This window comes from Nerophis ophidion, linkage group LG10, assembly GCF_033978795.1.
Source record: "Nerophis ophidion isolate RoL-2023_Sa linkage group LG10, RoL_Noph_v1.0, whole genome shotgun sequence".
In the NCBI taxonomy this organism is placed as follows: Eukaryota; Metazoa; Chordata; class Actinopteri; order Syngnathiformes; family Syngnathidae; genus Nerophis; species Nerophis ophidion.
This window is the reverse complement of record NC_084620.1, coordinates 53,355,084-53,382,333: the sequence shown is the minus strand read 5'-3', so window position 1 is coordinate 53,382,333 and position 27,250 is coordinate 53,355,084. Positions and strand designations below refer to the sequence as shown.

At 40.6% G+C, this 27,250-nt stretch overlaps 1 protein-coding gene across 1 annotated transcript in view; it reads left to right on the top strand.

Moving 5' to 3' along the window:
- The first annotated feature begins 5,850 nt into the window (after nucleotides 1-5,850).
- The window catches only part of podxl (podocalyxin-like), a 35,466-nt gene continuing 14,066 nt past the window's right edge, over nucleotides 5,851-27,250 (top strand). Inside the window, exons 1-2 of the mRNA XM_061914109.1 lie at nucleotides 5,851-6,194; nucleotides 23,487-24,446. Of these exons, the coding sequence (XP_061770093.1) occupies nucleotides 6,164-6,194; nucleotides 23,487-24,446 (991 nt within the window). The 5' untranslated portion in view covers nucleotides 5,851-6,163. The remainder of the gene's footprint in view (nucleotides 6,195-23,486; nucleotides 24,447-27,250) is intronic.

The following is a 27,250-nucleotide window of genomic DNA, read 5'->3' as shown; positions in this document are numbered from 1 at the left end:
GTATTATATTTTATTGTATCATCCTGTAACTACTTGGTATCGGATCCATACCTAAATGTGTGGTATCATCCAAAACTAATGTCAAGTATCAAAGAAGAGAAGAATAAGTGATTATTACATCTTAACAGAAGTGTAGATAAAACATGTAAAAACAGAAAATAACGCGACACCTACCCTTTACATCAGTATTTCTACATCAGTATTGGTTTATTAGGTATTATATTTTATTGTATCATCCTGTAACTACTTGGTATCAGATCCATACCTAAATGTGTGGTATCATCCAAAACTAATGTCAAGTATCAAAGAAGAGAAGAATAAGTGATTATTACATTTGAACAGAAGTGTAGATAGAACATGTTAAAACAGAAAATAAGCAGATATTAACAAGTAGATGAATGATACATTTTTACAGTTTGTCCCTCATAATGTGTAGAAAATAATAGGTGTATAAATGACACAATATGTTACTGCATAGACTAATTAGGAGTCTTTGTTTGTTTACTTACTACCAAAAGACAAGTTGTCGAGTATGTTCAACATTTTATTGAAGGACTAAATTGTAATAATAAACATATGTTTCATGTACCATAACATTTTGTGTTGAAATAAATATAAATCCAATAATGTATTTTTTTTTTTTGTGGTGGTCCCCTTTATTTAGAAAAGTACCAAAATAATTTTAGTACCCATACCAAAATATTGGTATTGTTAAAACAATAATATATATATATATATATACATGTGATTGTTGTTTGTCTATCTGTGTTGGCCCTGTGATGAGGTGGCGACTTGTCCAGGGTGTACGCCGAATAAGCGGTAGAAAATGGATGGATGGATGTGTATATATATGTAATACATATATATATAGTGTTGGAGTCATGTTCCTTATGTATGAAACTTGGTGCTTTTTATAGAAGGTTAAGAGTGGATGTGGGCGGGGCCACAAGGAGACACACAGATGTGAAGAAAGAAGAGGAAAGGGAGGAGTGTGTGTGTGTGTGTGTGTGTGTGTGTGTGTCATAGTCCCTAAGCAAAAATGTGTGTGTGGGTGTGGGTGTGTGTGTGTGTGTGTGTGAGTGTGTGTGTGTGTCATAGTCCCTAAGCAAAAATGTGTGTGTGTGTGTGTGTGTGTGTGTGTGTGTGTGTGTGTGTGTGTGTCATAGTCCATAAGCAAATATGTGTGTGTGTGTGTGTGTGTGTGTGTGTGTGTGTGTGTGTGTGTGCGTGCGTGCGTGCGTGTGTGTGTGTGTCAGTCCATAAAAAAAGATGCAAGTGGATGTAAGACAAGCGAGGGTGCGGCTCAGGAAGCCATGGAGGGGAAAAAAAGCCTTTAAAGGCACTTCCTGTGCTTCTATGGCAGGAAATGACATATGTCCTTTCAGCCCTGACAGGAAAAGGGACATTTTCAAATGACTTGCGTTCACACACGATACACCGACATTGGATACCACGTACACACAACCGGATCACTCTAAATTCTATATAAAATACTACCTCCACAAATGACAACAACCGGATCACTCTTTATAGTCCAAACCCCGTTTCCATATGAGTTGGGAAATTGTGTTAGATGTAAATATAAACAGAATACAATGATTTGCAAATCCTTTTCAACCCATATTCCGTTGAATATGCTACAAAGACAACATATTTGATGTTCAAACTGCTAAACATTTTTTTTGTGTGCAAATAGTCATTAACTAGAATTTGATGCCAGCAACACGTGACAAAGAAGTTGGGAAAGGTGGCAATGACTACTGATAAAGTTGAGAAATTCTCATCAAACACTTATTTGGAGCATCCCACAGGTGTGCAGGCTAATTGGGAACAGGTGGGTGCCATGATTGGGTATAAAAGCAGCTTCCATGAAATGCTAAGTAATTCACAAACAAGGATGGGGTGAGGGTCACCAATTTGTAAGCAAATTGTCGAACAGTTTTAGAACAAAATTTCTCAATGAGCTATTGCAAGGAATTTAGGGATTTTACCATCTACGGTACGTAAAATCATCAAAAGGTTCAGAGAATCTGGAAAAATCACTGCACGTAAGCGATGATATTATGGACGTCTGAGCCTTCAGGCGGTACTGCATCAAAAAACGACATCAGTGTGTGAAGGATATCACCACATGGGCTCAGGAACACTTCATAAATCCACTGTCAGTAACTACAGTTGGTTGCTATATCTGTAAGTGCAAGTTAAAACTCTGCTATGCAAGCAAAACCCATTTATCAACAACACCCAGGAACGCCGCTGGCTTCGCTGGGCCCGAGCTCATCTAAGATGGACTGATGCAAAGTGGAAAAGTGTTCTATGGTCTGATGAGTCCACATTTCAAATTATATTTGGAAACTGTGGACGTGGTGTCCTCCAGAACAAAGAGGTAAATAACCATCCGGATTGTTATAGGCGCAGAGTTCAAAAGCCAGCATCTGTGATGGTATGGGGGTGTATTACTGCCCAAGGCATGGGTAACTTACACATCTGTGAAGGCACCATTAATGCCGAATGGTCCATACAGGTTTTGGAGCAACATATGTTGTCATCCAAGCAACGTTACCATGGACGCCCCTGCTTATTTCAGCAAGAAAATGCCAAGACAAGTGTTACAACAGCGTGGTTTCATTGTAAAAGAGTGCGGTTACTTTCCTTGCCAGCCTGCAGTCCAGACCTGTCTCCCTTCGAAAATGTTTGCCGCATTATGAAGCGTAAAATACGACAGCGTAGACCCCGAACTGTTGGACGACTGAAGCTCTACATAAAACAAGAATGGGAAAAAATTCCACTTTCAAAGCTTCAAAAAATTACTTTCCTCAGTTCCCAAACGTTTATTTAGTGTTGTTAAAAGAAAAGGTGATTTAACACAGTGGTGAACATGCCCTTTCCCAACTACTTTGGCACGTGTCGCAGCCATGAAATTCTAAGTTATTTATTATTTGCAAAAAATAAAAAATAAAGCTTATGAGTTTGAACATCAAATATCTTGTCTTTGTAGTGCATTCAACTGAATATGGGTTGAAAAGGATTTGCAAATCATTATATTCCGTTTATATTTACATCTAACACAATTTTCCAACTCATATGGAAACAGGGTTTGTAATTTGCCCTGAAACCAGACTGAAAGGGTTCACCGAAGTTGTTAGATGCTAAGTGTTCATTTAGCTGCTGTGCAACTATTTTTTCGAGGATTTTGGAAATAAAGGGAAAGTGAGACACCGGTCTGTAGTTTACCATGAGGTCAGGATGGAGGTTAGGTCTTTTGAGCAGAGGATGAATAATTGCTTCTTGGAATGCTAGGGGAACCGTGCCAGAGGAAAGTGATAAGTTTATTATATTTAGCACTGATGGACCTAATATTACAAACAGTTCCTTGATAAGTTTCCCAGGATGTGAGTCAAATAAACATGTTTGTTTTGTCCCATTTAGCACATGTTACAATTTGTCAGGTTTGTACCTGACAGTTTGGTCATGTTTTACTTTTTCCCTGTTTGTCTTATTTCCTGTAAGCGCTTTTATTTTGTCTTTATTTCCTGCTGTTATCCCTGAGTGATTTTCCCCTGAGATGTGGCTAATTGGCACCGGGCTACACCTGGTGTCAATCAGCCCGCTACCTATTTAGACCTGCTTGTTCCTCCACTCTGGGCTGGATTATTGTCACCACTACCTGTCAATGTCATTATTACTTGTCGTTGTAGATGTGTCTACTTCTGTTCACTCTGCTCATTCCATACTTCCTTCATGTCACAGTAAGTGTTTTTGTTCATAGCCAAGTTTGTTAGTGCCCTTTTGTTTGGTTTTGTTTAAGTGTTTAAATTAAATCATGTTTACCTGCACAATGCCTGCCGCCTTCTCTGCATCTTGGGGTTCGTCACAAACTCAATCTGACAAAATTCCTCTAATGTTATTTCATCAAAAAGACAGACTATTTTGGAGGGCAGTATCTGTCGTATGTACCGTACATGGAGTTTGTAGTATATACTTCTATACACCTTTTACTATATTGTAGTATTTGTAAGTATATACTTTTAAACATGATTCACTAGTTTGTAGTATCTTTGAGTAAATACTTGTATGCACCTTTCACTATATTGTAGTATTTGCTAGTGTATACTTCCAAACATATTTTACTAGTTTGTAGTATTTGAATATGTTACAAAGACAACATATTTGATGTTCAAACTGATAAACATTTTTTTTTTTTTGCAAATAATGATTAACTTTACAATTTGATGCCAGCAACACGTGACAAAAAAGGAATGCTCATCAAACACTTATTTGGAACATCCCACAGGTGTGCAGGCTAATTGGGAATAGGTGGGTGCCATGATTGGGTATAAAAACAGCTTCCCAAAAAATGCTCAGTCTTTCACAAGAAAGGATGGGGCGAGGTACACCCCTTTGTCCACAACTGCGTGAGCAAATAGTCAAACAGTTTAAGAACAACGTTTCTCAAAGTGCAATTGCAAGAAATTTAGGGATTTCAACAACCACGGTCCATAATATCATCAAAAGGTTCAGAGAATCTGGACAAATCACTCCATGTAAACGGCATGGCCGGAAACCTACACTGAATGACCGTGACCTTCGATCCCTCAGACGGCACCGTATCAAAATCTGACATCATCCTCTAAAAGGATATCACCACATGGGCTCAGGAACACTTCAGAAAACCACTGTCACTAAATACAGTTTGTCGCTACATCTGTAAGTGCAAGTTAAAGCTCTACTATGCAAAGCGAAAGCCATTTATCAACAACATCCAGAAACGCCGCCGGCTTCTCTGGGCCCGAAATGATCTAAGATGGACTGATGCAAAGTGGAAAAGTGTTCTGTGGTCTGACGAGTCCATATTTTAAATTTTCTTGGGAAATATTCGACATTGTGACATCCAGACCAAAGGGGAAGCGAACTATCCAGACTGTTATCGACGCAAAGTTCAAAAGTCAGCATGTGTGATGATATGGACGTGCATTAGTGCCCAAGGCATGGGTAACTTACACATCTGTGAAGGCACCAATAATGCTGAAAGGTACATACAGGTTTTGGAACAACATATGCTGCCATCTAAGCGCCGTCTTTTTTATGGACGCCCCTGCTTATTTCAGCAAGACAATGGCAAGCCACATTCAACACGTTACAACAGCGTGGCTTCGTGAAAAAAGAGTGCTGGTAGTTTCCAGGCCCGCCTGCAGTCCAGACCTGTCTCCCATCCAAAATGTGTGTCGCATTATGAAGCGTAAAATACGACAGCGGAGACCCCGGACTGTTGAAGGACTGAAGCTCTACATAAAACAAGAATGGGAAATAATTCCACTTTCAAACCTTCAACAATTAGTTTCCTCAGTTCCCAAACGTTTATTGAGTGTTGTTAAAAGGAAAGGTGATGTAACACAGTGGTGAACATGCCCTTTCCCAACTACTTTGGCATGTGTTGCAGCTATGAAATTCTAGGTTAATTATTATTTGCAAAAAAATACAAAGTTTATGAGTTTGAACATCAAATATGTTGTCTTTGTAGTGCATTCAACTGAATATGGGTTGAAAAGGATTTGCAAATCATTGTATTCCGTTTATATTTACATCTAACACAATTTCCCAACTCATATGGAAACGGGGTTTGTACTTCTATACACCTTTCACTAGTTTGTAGTATGTGTGAGTATATAATTGTATACACGCCTGACGTACTTTTTGCACGTACAATTTTTGCCTGAGAGTGTCAAGAAGAAGATGACAACTTCCTGTCCTCAAACGCTCGCTGCTGATGTGACCCCCGCACCATGGCGGGGGGGGGGGGACATTGTCTGGGAGTTTCCTTTGTTATTAAAAGCTCTGCAGGCTGGATAAGAGGCAGCTCGGCTTTGGGAGGTGACAACATCCCTGCTGCACACACACGGGGGGGAGAGAGAGAGGAGAGGAGAGGAGAGAAACCAAGGAGACGGCAGAAAAAAAGTTTTTGAGAGGAAGAAAAGCATTCTTGCCTTTCACTTTCAGGCAGGAGGAGACAAAAGGAGCAGCGTGGTTCACTTGCAACTGGAGCAGAAAGACGTGACGGACACTTTCATCACTCTGTGGCAACCATATCTACCATAGCAGCGATATCAACGATATCAGCGATATCGACATCCAGCAGAAGACAGGGAAAGTCTGAGGAGCGACCATGAAGTTTGCCTGCTTGATGCTCGCACTCGGTGAGTCTAATACTGCTCACTACCAGTACTGACTAGTAGTACTCAATGAATACTAGTAGTACTCTCAATGAATAGCAGTAGTACTCTCATTGAATACCATTAGTAATCTCAATGAATACTACAAACCCCGTTTCCATGAGTTGGGGAATTGTTTTAGATGTAAAAATAAACGGGATACAATGATTTGCAAATCCTTTTCAACCCATATTCAGTTGAATATGCTACAAAAACAAGATATTTGACGTTCAAACTCATCACCTTTTTTTTTTGCAAATAATAATTAACTTGGAATTTAATGGCTGCAACACGTGCCAAAGTAGTTGGGAAAGGGCATGTTCACCACTGTGTTACTTCACCTTTTCTTTTAACAACACTCAATAAACGTTTGGGAACTGAGGAAACTAATTGTTGAAGCTTTGAAAGTGGAATTCTTTCCCATTCTTGTTTATGTAGAGCTTCAGTCCTTCAACAGTCCGGGGTCTCCGCTGTCGTATTTTACGCTTCATAATGCGGCTTGGCATTGTCTTGCTGAAATAAGTAGGGGCGTCCATGAAAAACACGGCGCTTAGATGGCAGCATATGTTGTTCCAAAACCTGTATGTACCTTTCAGCATTAATGGTGCCTTCACAGATGTGTAAGTTACCCATGCCTTGGGCACTAATGCACCCCCATACCATCACAGATGCTGGCTTTTCAACTTTGCATCGATAACAGTCAGGATTGTTCGCTTACCCTTTGGTCCGGATGACACGATGTCGAATATTTCTAAAAACTATTAGAAATGTGGACTTGTCAGACCACAAAACACTTTTCAATTTGCATCAGTCCATCTTAGATGATCTTGGGCCCAGAGAAGCCGGTGCCATTTCTGGATGTTGTTGATAAATGGCTTTCGCTTTGCATAGTAGAGCTTTAACTTGCACTTACAGATGTAGCAACTAACTGTATTTAGTGACAGTGGTTTTCTGAAGTGTTCCTGAGCCCTTGTGGCGATATCCTTTAAAGATTGATGTCGGTTTTTGATACAGTGCCGTCTGAGGGATCGAAGGTCACGGTCATTCAATGTTGGTTTCCGGCCATGCCGCTTACGTGGAGTGATTTCACCAGATTCTCTGAACCTTTTGATGATATTATGGACCGTAGATGTTGAAATCCCCACATTTCTTGCAATTGCACTTTGAGAAACATTGTTCTTAAACTGTTTGACTATTTGCTCACGCAGTTGTGGACAAAGGGGTGTATCTCGCCCCATCCTTTCTTGTGAAAGACTGAGCGTTTTTATACCCAATCATGGCACCCACCTGTTCCCAATTAGCCTGCACACCTGTGGGATGTTCCAAATAAGTATTTGATGAGCATTCCTCAACGTTATCATTACTTATGTCCACCTTTCCCAACTTCTTTGTCACGTGTTGCTTGCATCAAATTATAAAGTTAATGATTTCTTGCAAAAAAAAAAAGTTTATCAGTTTGAACATCAAATATGTTGTCTTTGTAGCATATTCAACTGAATATGGGTTGAAAATGATTTGCAAATCATTGTATTTTGTTTATATTTACATCTAACACAATCTCCCAACTCATATGGAAACGGGGTTTGTAAAAAGAGAATACAACAAATCCTTTTCAACTTATATTCATTTGAATAGACTGCAAAGGCAAGATATTAAATCTTCACACTGACAAACTTTGGTACATGTTGCAAATACTAGCTCATTTGTTTCCAAAAAGCTGGCACAAGTGGCAAAAAAGACTGAGAAAGTTAAGCAAAGACTTATTTGGAACATCCCACAGGTGAACAGGCTAATTGGGAACAGGTGGGTTCCATGATTGGGTATAAAAGCAGCTTCCATGAAATGCTCACTCATTCACAAACAAGGACGGGGTGAGGGTCACCACTTTGTCAACAAATGCCTGAGCAAATTATTTAAGAACAACATTTCTAAGGTTAGGGATTTTACCATCTACGCTCCGTAATATGATCAAAAGGTTGAGAGATTGTGGAGAAATCACAGCACGTAAGCCATGATATTACGCACCCTCCATCATTCCGGCATCAAAAAGCCACATCAGTGTGTAAAGGATATCACCACATGGGCTCAGGAACACTTCAGAAAACCCCTGTCAGTAACTACAGTTGGTCGCTACATCTGTAAGTGCAAGTTAAAACTCTACCGTGCAAAGCCAAAGCCATTTATCAACAACACCCAGAAACGCCGCCGGTTTCGCTGGGCCGGAGCTCTTCTAAGATGGACTGATGCAAAGTGGAAAAGTCTTCTGTGGTCTGACGAGTCCACGCTTGATATTGTTTTTGGAAACTCTGGACCAAAGAGGAAACGAACCATGGGGACTGTTCTAGTGTGAAAGTGTAAAAGTCAGCATGTGTGATGGTACGGGGGTGTATTAGTGGCCAAGGCATGGGTAACTTACACATCTGTGAAGGCACCATTAATGCTGAAAGGGACAGTACATACAGCTTTTGGAGCAACATATGTGGTTATCATGGACGCCCCTGCTTATTTCAGCAAGACGATGGCAAGCCAGATGTTACAACAGCGTGGCTTCATGATAAAAGAGTGCAGGTACTAGAATGCCCTGCCTGTAGTCCAGACATTGACGATGGGAGACTGTTGTGTGTCACACCACACCATCTGTGTGTGTCACACCACACCATCTTTGTGTGTCGCACCACACCATCTTTAGGTGTCGCACCACACCATCTTTGTGTGTCACACCCCACCATCTTTGTGTGTCGCACCACACCATCTTTGTGTGTCGCACCACACCATCTGTGTGTGTCACACCACACCATCTGTGTGTGTCGCACCACACCATCTTTGTGTGTCGCACCACACCATCTTTGTGTGTCACACCACACCATCTGTGTGTGTCACACCACACCATCTTTGTGTGTCACACCACACCATCTTTATGTGCCACACCACAACATATTTGTGTCACACCACAACATATTTGTGTGTCATACCACACCATCTTTGTGTGTCTTACCATACTATCTGTGTGTGTCACATCACACCATCTTTATGTGCCGCACCACAACATCCTCATGTGCGTGTGTCACACCACAACATATTTGTGTCACACCACACCATCTTTGTGTGCCACACCACAACATCCGCGTGTGCGTGTGTCACACCACACCATCTTTGTGTGTCTTACCATACTATCTGTGTGTGTCACACCACACCATCTTTATGTGTCACACCACAACATATTTGTGTGTCACACCACACCATCTTTGTGTGTCTTACCATACTATCTGTGTGTGTCACACCACACCATCTTTATGTGCCACACCACAACATATTTGTGTCACACCACAACATATTTGTGTGTCACACCACACCATCTTTGTGTGTCTTACCATACTATCTGTGTGTGTCACATCACACCATTTTTTTGTGCCGCACCACAACATCCTCATGTGCGTGTGTCACACCACACCATCTTTGTGTGCCACACCACAACAACCTCATGTGCGTGTGTCACACCACAACATATTTGTGTATCACACCACACCATCTTTGTGTGCCACACCACAACATCCTCGTGTGCGTGTGTCACACCACACCATCTTTGTGTGTCACACCACACCATCTTTGTGTCACACCACAACATCCTCATGTGCGTGTGTCACACCACAACATATTTGTGTGTCACACCAGACCATCTTTGTGTGTCTTACCATACTATCTGTGTGTATCACACCACACCATCTTTGTGTGCCACACCACAACATATTTGTGTCACACCACACCATCTTTGTGTGCCACACCACAACATCCGCGTGTGTCACACCACAACATATTTGTGTGTCACACCACACCATCTTTGTGTGTCTTACCATACTATCTGTGTGTGTCACACCACACCATCTTTATGTGCCACACCACAACATATTTGTGTCACACCACAACATATTTGTGTGTCACACCACACCATCTTTGTGTGTCTTACCATACTATCTATGTGTGTCACATCACACCATCTTTATGTGCCGCACCACAGCATCCTCATGTGCGTGTGTCACACCACAACATATTTGTGTCACACCACACCATCTTTGTGTGCCACACCACAACATCCGCGTGTGCGTGTGTCACACCACAACATATTTGTGTGTCACACCACACCATCTTTGTGTGTCTTACCACAGTATCTGTGTGTGTCACACCACACCATCTTTATGTGTCACACCACAACATATTTGTGTGTCACACCACACCATCTTTGTGTGCCACACCACAACATCCTCGTGTGCGTGTGTCACACCACTACATATTTGTGTTTCACACCGTATTTGTGTGCCACATCACAACATCCTCGTGTGCGTGTGTCACACCATAACATATTTGTGTGTCACACCGCACCATCTTTGTGTGTCTTACCATACTATCTGTGTGTGTCACACCACACCATCTTTATGTGTCACACCACAACATCCTATGTGCGTGTGTCACACCACAACATATTTGTGTCACAACACACCATCTTTGTGTGCCACACCACAACATCCTCGTGTGCGTGTGTCACACCACACCATCTTTGTGTGTCACACCACCCCATCTGTGTGTGTCACACTACACTATCTGTGTAAGTTACACCACGCCATCTGTGTGTGTCACACCACAACATCTGTGTGTGTCACACCACAACATATTTGTGTGTCACACCATCTTTGTGTGTCTTACCATACTATCTGTGTGTCCCACACCACACCATCTCTATGTGCCACACCACAACATCATCATGTGCGTGTGTCACACCACACCATCTTTGTGTGTCACACCACACCATCTTTGTGTGTCTTACCATACTATCTGTGTGTGTCACACCACACCATCTTTGTGTCACACCACAACATCCTCATGTGCGTGTGTCACACCACAACATATTTGTGTGTCACACCACACCATCTTTGTGTGTCTTACCATACTATCTGTGTGTGTCACACCACACCATCTTTGTGTCACACCACAGCATCCTCATGTGCGTGTGTCACACCACAACATATTTGTGTGTCACACCACATCATCTTTGTGTGTCTTACCATACTATCTGTGTGTCACACCACACCATCTTTGTGTGCCACACCACAACATCCTTGTGTGCGTGTGTCACACCACACCATCATTGTGTGCCACACCACAACATCCGCGTGTGCGTGTGTCACACCACACCATGTTTGCGTGTCACACCAAACATTTGTCCCACTGCTGGTGAAAGGCAGCAGGGAGGGTAGTTGTGTGCTGCAGTGGCACGTGTTGGCGAGGTGGAGCGACAATAAGTTGGCCATAAAAATGTCAATCTGTTCCCGACCTTCTCCAAGTCAGTGCTGGAGAATGCTTGCAAAGTCATTGAAACGTGAGAAATAAAGATCATCACAATACTGACATAATTGAAAAAGTCACAACTCACGACAACGTCTTTAACTTGAAGACAAAATGTACTATTTGTATTTCAGACTGCAAATACTTCTGCAATAATGACAACTATTGACAATTATTGCTGCAATGAGGAGCCTTGTTAAACTACTCTTCAATATTACTCATCAATAATAACTCTCACACTAATGTACTGCAACATATTACACAAAAGTACACATTAAATATTAATAAATCATTCAACAACAAGTACCATTTATTGCCATATGAACGGGTGAAAACTTGTGGTTGGTGCTATACACCAGCATCAGTTCTACAGATGTGCCATATCACAGCGATACTGGAGCCGATAGGATACCAGCAGGACTTGTATCATTGAGTAGTGTGAAAGGATGAAAGAGAGAACGAGTGTGCCAACTAAATGTTGAAGTTTTTGTGTGAATGAATGAAGAAGTGGAGTAATCACTTCATCTCAAGGCATTTAAAGCCATCTGATGACAAGTGGCATCCATCCAAGGAAAGGAAAGATGATTATTTGGATATTAGACTTATATATATATTCATAATAATAAAAATAATAATAATAATAATAACATATTACATTTAAGTTGACTTTTCCTACGCTTTTCTTTTAAGGTGACAACATTAATTCACTCCAAATGAAGACTTATGTAGTTGCCATGGCAACACTGGCACACTGACAGCATCTCCAACCACCACCATTCATTCATACACATTTAATTAATTCATATTCCTACATCATTCATTCATATTCATACACCATTCATTCATTTATTCATTCATACATGCACTTAACATTAATTCATATTCATACACCATTCATTCATTCATATTCCTACAACAAACAATAAATCATATTCATACACCATTCATTCATTCATTCATATTAGTACAACAGACATTCATTCATTTATACATTATACATTTATATTCACTGCTGTACATGATATGACACACAAGTAAACACTCTGCAGGACGGCTTATATCACACATGATATCACACACAAGTAAACACTCTGCAGGACTGTTTGTATTGCACATGATATCACACACAAGTAAACACGCTCCAGGACTGCTTGTATCACACATGATATCACACACAAGTAAACACGCTGCAGGACTGCTTGTATCGCATGTGATATCACACACAAGCAAACACTCAACAGGACTGCTTGTATCACACATAAGATCACACAGACGTAAACACGCTGCAGGACTGCTTGTATCACACATGATATCGTACACGAGTAAACATGCTTCAGGACTGCTTGTATTGCACATGATATCACACACAAGTGAACACACTGCAAGACTGCTTGTATCACACACAAGTAAACATTCTGCAGGACTGCTTGTATCACACATGATAACACACAAGTAAACACTGCAGGACTGCTTATATCACACATGATATCGTACACAAGTAAACACGCTGCAGGACTGCTTATATCACACATGATATCGTACACAAGTAAACACGCTGCAGGACTGCTTGTATCACACATGATATTACACACACAAGTAAACACTCCGCAGGACTGCTTGTATCACACATGATATCACACAGAAGTAAACACTCTGCAGGACTGCTTGTATCACACGTGATATCACACACAAGTAAACACTGCAAGACTGCTTATATCACACATGATATCGTACACAAGTAAACACGCTACAGGACTGCTTGTATCACACATGATATCGTACACAAGTAAACACGCTAAAGGACTGCTTGTATCACACATGATATCACACACAAGTCAATACTGCAGGACTGCTTGTATCGCACATGATATCACACACAAGTAAACATTCTGCAGGACTGTTTGTATTGCACATGATATCACACACAAGTAAACACGCTGCAGGACTGCTTGTATCAAACATGATATCAAACACAAGTAAATACGCTGCAGGACTGCTTGTATCTCACATGATATCACACACAAGTAAACACTCTACAGGATTGCTTGTATCACACATGATATCGTACACAAGTAAACATGCTGCAGGACTGCTTGTATCACACATGATATCACACACAAGTAAACACTCTGCAGGACTGCTTGTATCACACATGATATCACACAAAAGTAAACACTCTGCAGGACTGCTTGTATCACACACAAGTAATCACTCTGCAGGACTGTTTGTATTACACATGATATCACACACAAGTAAACACGCTACAGGACTGCTTGTATCACACATGATATCGTACACAAGTAAACATGCTGCAGGACTGCTTGTATCACACATGATATCGTACACAAGTAAACATGCTGCAGGACTGCTTGTATCACACATGATATCACACACAAGTAAACACGCTGCAGGACTGCTGGTATCACACATGATATCAAACACAAATAAACACGCTACAGGACTGCTTGTATCACACATGATATCGTACACAAGTAAACATGCTGCAGGACTGCTTGTATCACACATGATATCGTACACAAGTAAACATGCTGCAGGACTGCTTGTATCACACATGATATCACACACAAGTAAACACTCTGCAGGACTGCTTGTATCACACATGATATCACACACAAGTAAACACTCTGCAGGACTGCTTGTATCACACATGATATCACACACAAGTAAACACGCTGCAGGACTGCTGGTATCACACATGATATCAAACACAAATAAACACGCTGCAGGACTGCTTGTATCACACATGATATCACACACAAATAAACACGCTGCAGGACTGCTTGTATCACACATGATATCGTACACAAGTAAACATGCTGCAGGACTGCTGGTATCACACATGATATCCCACACAAGTAAAAACGCTGCAGGACTGCTTGTATCACACATGATATCACACACAAGTAAACACGCTGCATGACTGCTTGTATCACATATGATATCACACACAAGTAAACACTCTGCAGGACTGCTTGTATCACACATGATATCAAACAAGTAAACACTCTGCAGGACTGCTTGTATCACACATGATATCACGCACAAGTAAACACTCTGCAGGACTGCTTGTATCACACATGATATCACACACAAGTAAACACGCTGCAGGACTGCTTGTATCCCACATGATATCACACACAAGTAAGCCCTCTGCAGGATTGCTTGTATAACACATGATATCACACACAAGTAAACACGATGCAGGACTGCTTGTATCACACATGATATCACACACAAGTAAACACTCTGCACAGGACTGCTTGTATCACACATGATATCACACACAAGTAAACACTCTACAGGACTGCTTATATCACACATGATATCGTACACAAGTAAACACGCTGCAGGACTGCTTGTATCACACATGATATCACACACAAGTAAACACTCTACAGGACTGCTTATATCACACATGATATCGTACACAAGTAAACACGCTGCAGGACTGCTTGTATCACACATGATATCACACACAAGTAAACCCTCTGCAGGACTGTTTGTATTGCACATGATATCACAGACAAGTAAACACGCTCCAGGACTGCTTGTATCACACACAAGTAAACACGCTGCAGGACTGCTTGTATCACACATGATATCACACACAAGTAAACACTCTACAGGACTGCTTGTATCACTCATGAGATCACACAGAAGTACACACGCTGCAAGACTGCTTGTATCACACATGATATCGTACACAAGTCAACATGCTGCAGGACTGCTTGTATTGCGCATGATATCACACACAAGTAAACATGCTGCAGGACTGCTTTTGTATCACACATGATATCACACACAAGTAAACACTGCGCATGACTGCTTGTGTGTGTGTGTGTGTGTGTGTGTGCGCACAGACTTTCATGCAGTGTGTGTGGTGAGGAATGTGTGTATCAGACAAGAAGGTGGAGGTCATCAGTTGGAGTGAGCAGATGAAGCATGAGGTGTCATCTTGTTGCTCAAACATGGAATGCAGGAGTGAGGAGGAGACAGAAGAAGAGCTGATAAAGTTGGTGCTGGTCTACACCAGCCTCCACCTCATCTACATCAGCCTCCACCTCATGTACACCAGCATCCACCTCATGTACACCAGCCTCCACCCCATCTATAGCTGTCTCCACCTCATGTACACCAGCCTCCACCACATCTACACCAGCCTCCACCTCGTCTACACCAACCTCCACCTCATCTACACCAGCATCCACCTCATGTACACCAGCCTCCACATCATGTACACCAGCCTCCACATCATGTACACCAGCCTCCACCTCATGTACACCAGTCTCCACCTCGTCTACACCAGCATCCACCTCATGTACACCAGGTTCCACCTCATCTACACCAGCCTCCACCTCATCTACACCATCCTCCACCTCATCTACACCAGCCTCCACCTCATCTACACCAGCCTCCACCTCATCTGCACCAACCTCCACCTCATCTACACCAGCCTCCACCTCATGTACACCAGCCTCCACCTCATTTACACCAGCCTCCACCTCATCTACACCAGCCTCCACCTCATCTGCACCAACCTCCACCTCATCTACACCAGCCTCCACCTCATGTACACCAGCATCCACCTCATGTACACCAGCCTCCACCTCATGTACACCAGCCTCCACCTCATGTACCCCAGGCTCCACCTCGTCTACACCAGCCTCCACCTCATGTACACCAGCATCCACCTCATGTACACCAGGTTCCACCTCATCTACACCAGCCTCCACCTCATGTACACCAGCCTCCACCTCATTTACACCAGCCTCCACATCTTCTGCACCAGCCTCCACCTCATGTACACCAGCTTCCACCTCATCTACACCAGCCTCCACCTCATGTACACCATCCTCCACCTCATCTGCACCAGCCTCCACCTCATCTACACCAGCCTCCACTTCATCTACACCAGCCTCCACCTCATCTTTACCAGCCTCCACCTCATGTACACCAGCCTCCACCTCATATACACCAGCCTCCACCTCATCTTTACCAGCCTCCACCTCATGTACACCAGCCTCCACCTCATGTACACCAGCCTCCACCTCATCTGCACCAGCCTCCACCTCATCTACATCAGCCTCCACCTCATTTACACCAGCCTCCACATCTTCTGCACCATCCTCCACCTCATGTACACCAGCTTCCACCTCATCTACACCAGCCTCCACCTCATGTACACCAGCCTCCACCTCATTTATACCAGCCTCCACCTCATGTACACCAGCCTCCACCTCATGTACACCAGCCTCCACCTCATGTATACCAGCCTCCACCTCATTTACACCAGCTTCCACCTCATGTACACCAGCCTCCACCTCATCTACACCAGCCTCCACCTCATGTACAACAGCCTCCACCTCATCTGTGGCAGCCTCCACCTCATTTACACCAGCCTCCACCTCATCTGCACTAGCAGATACCCATTATATAGATGATGTAGATCAGGAGTCGGCAAGCCGCGGCTCCGGCTCTTTGGCCACTCTGATGTGGCTCAGCTGCATAATCGCGGACCACCCCCCCCCCCCGATTTTTTCGGGAAGTTTCCGGATTTTGGTGCCTCTCCCGGAAATCACCCGGACTACAATATTGAGGGCGTGCCGTGATGGCTACACTTTTAACGTCCTCTACAAAATGTCATCGCGCCCGCTTTTACACCATGCTATATGCGTGCCGGCCGGACGCATGAATTTCGCTGCTTCTGTCATCACCCGTACCAGATTGCAAGGCATACTTGGTCAACAGCCATACACGTTACACTGAAAGTTGTGATATAAACAACTTTAACACTCATACTAATATGCGCCACACTGTGAACCCACACCAAACAGGAACGACAAACACATTTCGGGAGAACATCCTCACAGTAACACAACTTAAACACAACAGAAGAAATACCCAGAATCCCATGCATCCCTAACTATTCCGGGCTACATTATACACCCCCGCTAACACCAAACCCCGCCCACCTCAACCGACGCACGGGAGGGGGGGGTTGTGTATAATGTAGCCCGGAAGAGTTAGGGATGCATGGGATTCTGGGTATTTGTTCTGTTGTGTTTGTGTTGTGTTACAGTGCGGATTTTCCTCCCGAAATTTGTGTGTCATTCTTGTTTGCTGTGGGTTCACAGTGTGGCGCATATTAGTAAGAGTGTTAAAGTTGTTTATATCATAACCTTCAGTGTAATCTGTATGGCTGTTGAACAAGTATGCCTTACAGTCGCTTGCGTGTTGAGTCAGCAGCAACACAGTGTGTGGCCGGCCGGCATTCAGATAGCATAGTTTTAAAGCGGACGTGACGACATGGTCGAGAGGACGTTTAAGGCATTGCCACCACGGCACGCCCTCAATATTGTTGTCTGGGAGAGGCACTGAAATCCGGAAAAATGGGTGTGTCGGAAAGTATGCAGCTGAGCCACATCAGAGTGATCCAAGAGCTGCATGCGGCTCTGGAGCCGCGGGTTGCCGACCCCTGTTCTGAAGTGACTTGGTAAACAGAGCAACATCCCTAATAAGTAAGCATTGCCAGAACACGCACGCACACAAACGTAATAATAAGTCATAAGTAAGCATTGCCAGAACACACACGCACGCACGCACGCACGCACACACACACACACACACACACACACACACACACACACAAACGTAATAATAAGTAAGCATTGCCAGAACACACACACACACAAACGTAATAACAAGTAATAAGTAAGCATTGCCAGAACACACACGCACGCACGCACGCACGCACACACACACACACACACACAAGCGTAATAATAAGTAATAAGTAAGCATTGCCAGAACACGCACGCACACAAACGTAATAATAAGTAGTAAATAAGCATTGCCAGAACACACACACACGCACGCACACGCACACACACACAAACGTGATAAGTAATAATAAGTAAGCATTGCCAGAACACACACACACACAAACGTAATAATAAGTAATAAGTAAGCATTGCCAGAACACACACACACGCACGCACACACACACACACACACACAAACTTAATAATAAGTAATAATAAGTAAGCATTGCCAGAACACACACACACAAACGTAATAATAAGTAATAATAACTAAGCATTGCCAGAACACACATGCACGCACGCACGCCCACACACACACACACACACACACACACACACACACACACACACACACACACACACACACACACACACACAAACGTAATAATAACTAATAATAAGTTAGCATTGCCAGAACACACACGCGCGCACGCACGCACGCACACACACACACACACACACACACACACACACACACACACACACACACAAAGGTGTGGTGCTTCCAAGTCGATTGTGTGCGACATCCTGCGACTGTCACTATAAATAGAGCTGGATGAAGAAGATGGATGGTTCAAGCAGTACATTTTATACTTCTAATTAGACTTAAGTTACTTTTAAATCTGACCAAGTTTAGTATGATTAATATGTTTAATATGTTTTAATATGTTGAATATGTTTCAGTAAGTTGAATATGAGCAGTGTCCTCCTTGGCTCCAGTCATCTGTGATCATTTATTCAAACTCATTCAAATAGTTTTAGTTAAAATAATTGATTAAACACTTAAAAAAATAAATAAATAAAAAACACTCTTCATGCCAGTAACCCAATTGTTGGTATTATTATTACAGTTAGTACAGGATTGTTAAAATGTATTATTATTATGTTGTTTTTAAATAGTCTCTTCATGCTAAAAGCTATTTCCCAAACGTTTTGGGGGTCATTCACACTTTAGTCTTTTTTTTCTTTTTTTTTTAAGAATCCAACTAAAGTATTTTAAAATATATATTTTTAACGTATTCAAATGACATTCAAATTAATAAATATTATCATCATTATTTCCCAGCCTTCATATAGTAAGTCAACTGTATGCAATATTGCTCATTAATCATTCATTTATCCCCCCCAAATTAAAACTGATAGTAACTACTATTGTCAATATATTGACTAAAAATCTAACAAATAAAATAAATGTGAAATCCAGTTGAAATATTTAATTGAAGTGTATGCAAAACAATAATAGTGTTTACAGAGTGAATGAGACATGTAGTACATCACAAAACAATAATATTGTTTGCAGAGTGAATGTCACATGTAGTACGTCACAAAACAATAATAGTGTTTGCAGAGTGAATGTGACATGTAGTACATCATAAAACAATAATAGTGTTTGCAGAGTGAATGTGACATGTAGTACATCATAAAACAATAATAGTGTTTGCAGAGTGAATGTGACATGTAGTACGTCACAAAACAATAATAGTGTTTGCAGAGTGAATGTCACATGTAGTACATCATAAAACAATAATAGTGTTTGCAGAGTGAATGTGACATGTAGTACGTCCCAAAACAATAATAGTGTTTGCAGAGTGAATGTGACATGTAGTACATCACAAAACAATTATAGTGTTTGCAGAGTGAATGTCACATGTAGTACGTCACAAAACAACAATAGTGTTTGCAGAGTGAATGTGACATGTAGTACATCACAAAACAATAATAGTGTTTGCAGAGTGAATGTGACATGTAGTACATCACAAAACAATAATAGTGTTTGCAGAGTGAATGTGACATGTAGTACATCACAAAACAATTATAGTGTTTGCAGAGTGAATGTCACATGTAGTACGTCACAAAACAACAATAGTGTTTGCAGAGTGAATGTGACATGTAGTACATCACAAAACAATAATAGTGTTTGCAGAGTGAATGTGACATGTAGTACATCACAAAACAATAATAGTGTTTGCAGAGTGAATGTGACATGTAGTACATCACAAAACAATAATAGTGTTTGCAGTGTGAATGTGACATGTAGTACATCACAAAACAATAATAGTGTTTGCAGTGTGAATGTGACATGTAGTACATCACAAAACAATAATAGTATTTGCAGAGTGAATGTGACATGTAGTACATCACAAAACAATAACAGTGTTTGCAGAGTGAATGTGACATGTAGTACATCACAAAACAATAATAGTGTTTGCAGAGTGAATGTGACATGTAGTACATCACAAAACAATAATAGTGTTTGCAGAGTGAATGTCACATGTAGTACGTCACAAAACAACAATAGTGTTTGCAGAGTGAATGTGACATGTAGTACATCACAAAACAATAATAGTGTTTGCAGAGTGAATGTGACATGTAGTACATCACAAAACAATAATAGTGTTTGCAGAGTGAATGTGACATGTAGTACATCACAAAACAATAATAGTGTTTGCAGTGTGAATGTGACATGTAGCACATCACAAAACAATAATAGTATTTGCAGAGTGAATGTGACATGTAGTACATCACAAAACAATAACAGTGTTTGCAGAGTGAATGTGACATGTAGTACATCACAAAACAATAATAGTGTTTGCAGAGTGAATGTGACATGTGGTACATCACAAAACAATGATAGTGTTTGCAGAGTGAATGTGACATGTAGTACGTCACAAAATAATAATAGTGTTTGCAGAGTGAATGTGAAATGTAGTGCATCACAAAACAATGATAGTGTTTGCAGAGTGAATGTGACATGTAGTACGCCACAAAACAATAATAGTATTTGCAGAGTGAATGTGACATGTAGTACATCCCAACACAATAATAGTGTTTGCAGAGTGAATCTCATATGTAGCCTCTGATCAATACTTAGTTGATGCACCTCTGGCAGCAATTCCAGCCTCAAGTGTTGTTGAATACCATGCCACCTGCTTGGCACACCTATCTTTGGGCACTTTCTCTCTTTCCTCTTTGCAGCACCTCTCAATCTACATCAGGTTGGAGGGGAAGTGTTGCGTTTCATCCAGGATGTCTCTGTACACTGTGGTGTTCATCTTTCCCTCTATCCTGGCTAGTCTCCCAATTCCTGCCACTGAAAAGCATCCCCACAGCTTCATGCTGCCACCACCATGTTCACCATAGTCAGACTAGATATATGTACAACATAGTCATATATAGTCAGACTATATATATATTTAGAACATAGTCATGTATATTCAGACTATATATATGTACAACATAGTCATATATAGTCAGACTATATATATATTTAGAACATAGTCATGTATATTCAGACTATATATATGTACAACATAGTCATATATAGTCAGACTATATATATGTACAACATAGTCATATATAGTCAGACTATATATATGTACAACATAGTCATATATAGTCAGACTATATACAGTATATGTACAAAATAGTCATATATAGTCAGACTATATATATGTACAACATAGTCATATATAGTCAGACTATATATATATGTACAACATAGTCATGTATAGTCAAACTATATAAATTTAGAACATAGTCATGTACAGTCAGACTGTATTTTAGAACATAGTCATATATAGTCAGACTATACATATGTACAACATAGTCATGTATAGTCAGACTATATAAATTTAGAACATAGTCATGTATAGTCAGACTATATAAATTTAGAACATAGTCATGTATAGTCAGACTATATAAGATTAGAACATAGTCATGTACAGTCAGACTACATATATTTAGAACATAGTCATGTACAGTCAAACTATATTTTAGAACATAGTCATATATAGTCAGACTATATATATGTACAACATAGTAATATATAGTCGGACTATATATGTGTACAACATAGTCATATATAGTCACACTAAATACTGTATATTTAGAACATAGTCATGTATAGTCAGACTATATAAATTTAGAACATAGTCATGTATAGTCAGACTATATAAGATTAGAACATAGTCATGTATAGTCAGACTACATATATTTAGAACATAGTCATGTACAGTCAAACTATATTTTAGAACATAGTCATATATAGTCAGACTATATATATGTACAACATAGTAATATATAGTCGGACTATATATGTGTACAACATAGTCATATATAGTCAGACTATATATATGTACGACATAGTTGTTATGATCCGATTGCCGGATCATACCATGTTCTTGTTTTGTTCCATTTTTGTGTCGCCATGGTAGTTTATTAGTTTCACCTGTCCCTTGCTTTTTACGCACACCTGTTCCTGTTGATTACTGCCTTATTTAAGCCTGTCCCTTTTGTTATTTCGTCCTCGGTCCCTAATTTGCTCTCGTGCAACAAGTGACGACTGCTTTCCTTGCTCTACTCGCTAGTTTGCGCTACGCTTTATTTTATTACTAGTTCTCTTGCTAGTTGTTTGGTTTTCCCTTTTTGTGCCTTTGTGCCAAGTGGTAGTGTTTCTGTTAGTTTCTCTAGCTTCCATGCTAGCACCTTTTGTTTGCCTTTCCTGCCTAGCACCAGTATTTTTGTTCTTAGCCTTTTATTAGTTAAATACATCCTTTATTTCTTACCTTACGCTGTGTTCTTGCCCAACGCATCCACGGAAGAACAAATACGCCATCGCTATGCCCACCAAGTCTCACAATAGTCATATATAGTCAGACTATATATGTACAACATAGTCATATATAGTCAGACTATACATATTTAGAACATAGCCATATATAGTCAGACTATATATATGTACAACATAGTCATATATAGTCATACTATATATATATTTAGAACATAGTAATGTATAGTCAGACTATATATATTTAGAACATAGTCATATATAGTCAGATTATATATATTTAGAACATAGTCATGTATAGTCAGACAATATATATGTAGAACATAGTCATATATAGTGAGACTACATATATTTAGAACATAGTCATAATAATAATAATAATAATAATAATAATAATAATAATAATAATAATATGTACACGCCTTCCGCCCGATTGTAGCTGAGATAGGCGCCAGCGCCCCCCGCAACCCCGAAAGGGAATAAGCGGTAGCAAATGGATGGATGGATAATATGTACACGTGTGTTTTGCAGGTCTTACATATCACACCGAGGTAGGAGGATCTCTGCTGACCACACATGTCAACTCCACAAATCAACCAGTGGGAGCCAAAAGCACTGCAGCACTTCCAAGTGCCCGGCACACCATGACACCCAACTCACTAGTCACCATTCCTAGCGTCACTAAAACCACCACTGACAAGGCAGCACAAGCCACCAAGATACCACTTGCCGCCTCAATGGTAGCTGACCCTACCGCCTCAGTGGTAGAAGACCCTGGCACCGCAGGACCGACAGGCGCTGGCGCCGCAGGACCGGCAGTACCTGGTGCCACAAGACCGGCAGACCCTGCCGCCGCAGGACCGGCAATACCTGGCGCCACAAGACCGGCAGACCCTGCCGCCATAGGACCGGCAGACCCTGCCGCAATAGGACCGGCAGACCCTGCCGCCATAGGACCGGCAGACCCTGCCGCAATAGGACCGGCAGACCCTGCCGCCATAGGACCGGCAGACCCTGCCGCCATAGGACCGGCAGACCCTGCCGCCGTAGGACCGGCAGACCCTGCCGCCATAGGAACGGCAGACCCAGCAACTGTAGGACCGGCAGTCCCTAGCGCCGCAGGACCGGCAGACCCTGGCACCACAGGACCCGCAGACCCTGCAACTGTAGGACCGGCAGTCGCTAGCGCCGCAGGACCGGCAGACCCTGGCACCACAGGACCCGCAGACCTTTCCGCCACAGGAACAGCAGACCCTGGCGTCACAGTACCGGCAACCGCGGTTGCCATTCAAGCAGATCCGACAAGCAACACAAAGGATCCTCAAAGCTCTCTTGTGCCACCTACTGGTGCCCCAACCTCCGGCCCAGCAAAATTCCACGGCCGAGTGGCAGGATCTTCATACTTGGCCACAACACCACAAGGTTCTCCAGTGACTACTAGAACCCTAGCTCGCCACACTACGGCCACGTTGCAAGCACACGCCCACACAGGTGAGACCCTCCTTCCCTTTTGACACATGCTCAATGCCTTCCAGGGCATGATTCCACTATCAATGTGATATTATCAAAGATGTAGACTATAGATTCCAGTATCAATGTGATGATATGAAAGATGTCAACTATAGATTCCAGTATCAATGTGATGATATGAAAGATGTCAACTATAGATTCCAGTATCAATGTGATGATATCAAAGATGTTACTTATAGATCCCAGTATCAATGTGATGTAATGAGATGTCGACTATATATTTCAGTATCAATATGAAATGAAATATGACAACTATAGATTCCAATATCAAGGTGATGATATGAAAGATGTCAACTATAGATTCCAGTATCAATGCAATGATATGAAAGCTGTCAACTATAGACTCCAGTATCAATGTGATGATATCAAATATGTTACTTTACGATTCCTGTATCAATGTGCTGATACTATTATGCCAACAATAGATTCCAGTATCAACGTGATGATATCAATGCTGTCAACAATATGTTCCAGTATCGAATGGGATGATATCAAATATGTTACTTAACAATTCCTGTATCAATGTGATGACATCAAATATGCCAACAATAGATTCCTGTATCAATGTAATGACGTCAGAAATTGTGACTTGTAGGTTCCAGTATTAAAGTGATGATATTAATTATTTCAACAATAGATTAGAGTAGCAATGGGATGATATCAAAATTGTTACTTAATGATTCCTCTATCAATGTGATGATATCAAACATGTCAACAATAGATTCCAGTATCATCGTGATGGCATCAAATATGTTACTTGTAGGTTCCAGTATTAAAGTGATGATATTAAATATGTCAACAATAGATTAGAGTAGCAATGGGATGATATCAAATTTGTTACTTAATGATTCCTCTATCAATGTGATGATATCAAATATGTCAACAATAGATTCCAGTATCATCGTGATGGCATCAAATATGTTACCTGTAGGTTCCAGTATTAAAGTGATGATATTGAATATGTCAACAATAGATTACAGTATCATTGTGATGTAATGCCATGTCAACTATCTATTTCAGTATCAATATATGAAACATGTCAACTATAGATTCCAGTATCAATGTGACGATATGAAAGATGTCGACTATAGATTCCAGTATCAATGTGATGATATGAAAGATGTCAACTATAGATTCCAGTATCAATGTGATGATATGAAAGATGTCAACTATAGATTCCAGTATCAATGTGATGATATGAAAGATGTTAACTATAGATTTCAGTATCAATCTGATGATATCAAAGATGTTACTTATAGATCCCAGTATCAATGTGATGTAATGAGATGTCGACTATATATTTCAGTATCAATATGAAATTAAATATGACAACTATAGATTCCAATATCAATGCGATGATATGAAAGATGTCAACTATAGATTCCAGTATCAATGCAATGATATGAAAGCTGTCAACTATAGATTCCAGTATCAATGTGATGATATCAAATATGTTACTTTACGATTCCTGTATCAATGTGCTGATACTATTATGCCAATAATAGATTCCAGTATCAACGTGATGATATCAATTCTGTCAACAATATGTTCCAGTATCAATGGGATGATATCAAATATGTTACTTAACGATTCCTGTATCAATGTGATGACATCAAATATGCCAACAATAGATTCCTGTATCAATGTAATGACGTCAGAAATTGTGACTTGTAGGTTCCAGTATTAAAGTGATGATATTAAATATGTCAACAATAGATTAGAGTAGCAATGGGATGATATCAAATGTGTTACTTAATGATTCCTCTATCAATGTGATGATATCAAATATGTCAACAATAGATTCCAGTGTCATTGTGATGGCGTCAAATATGTTACCTGTAGGTTCCAGTATTAAAGTGATGATATTGAATATGTCAACAATAGATTACAGCATCATTGTGATGTAATGCCATGTCAACTATCTATTTCAGTATCAATATGATATGAAACATGTCAACTATAGATTCCAGTATCAATGTGACGATATGAAAGATGTCAACTAAAGAATCCACTATCAATGTGATATTATCAAATATGTCAACTATAGATTCCAGTATCAATGTGATGATATGAAAGATGTCAACTATAGATTCCAGTATCAATGGGATGATATCAAAGATGTTACTTATAGATTCCAGTATCAATGTGATATCACATTTGTGACTTGTGGGTTCCAGTATTAAAGTGATATTAAATATGTCAACAATAAATTACAGTATCCACGTGATGACGTCAAATATGTTACTTGTAGGTTCCAGTATTAAAGTGATGATATTAAATATGTCAACAGTAGATTACAGTAGCAATGGGTTGATATCAAATATGTTACTTAACGATTCCTGTATCAATGTGATGATATCAATATGTCAACAATAGATTCCAGTATCAATGTGATGACATCAAAAATGTTACTTGTAGGCTCCAGTATTAAAGTGATGATATTAAATATGTCAACAATAGATTACAGTAGCAATGGTATGATATCAAATATGTTACTTAACGATTCCTGTATCAATGTGATGATATCAAATATGTTACTTAACGATTCCTGTATCAATGTGATGATATCCACATGTCAACAATAGATTCCAGTATCAATGTGATGACGTCAAATATGTTACTTGTAGGTTCCAGTATTAAAGTGATGATATTAAATATGTCAACAATAGATTGCAGTAGCAATGGGATGATATCAAATATGTTACTTAACAATTCCTGTATCAATGTGATGATATCAAATTTGTCAAAAATAGATTCCAGTATCA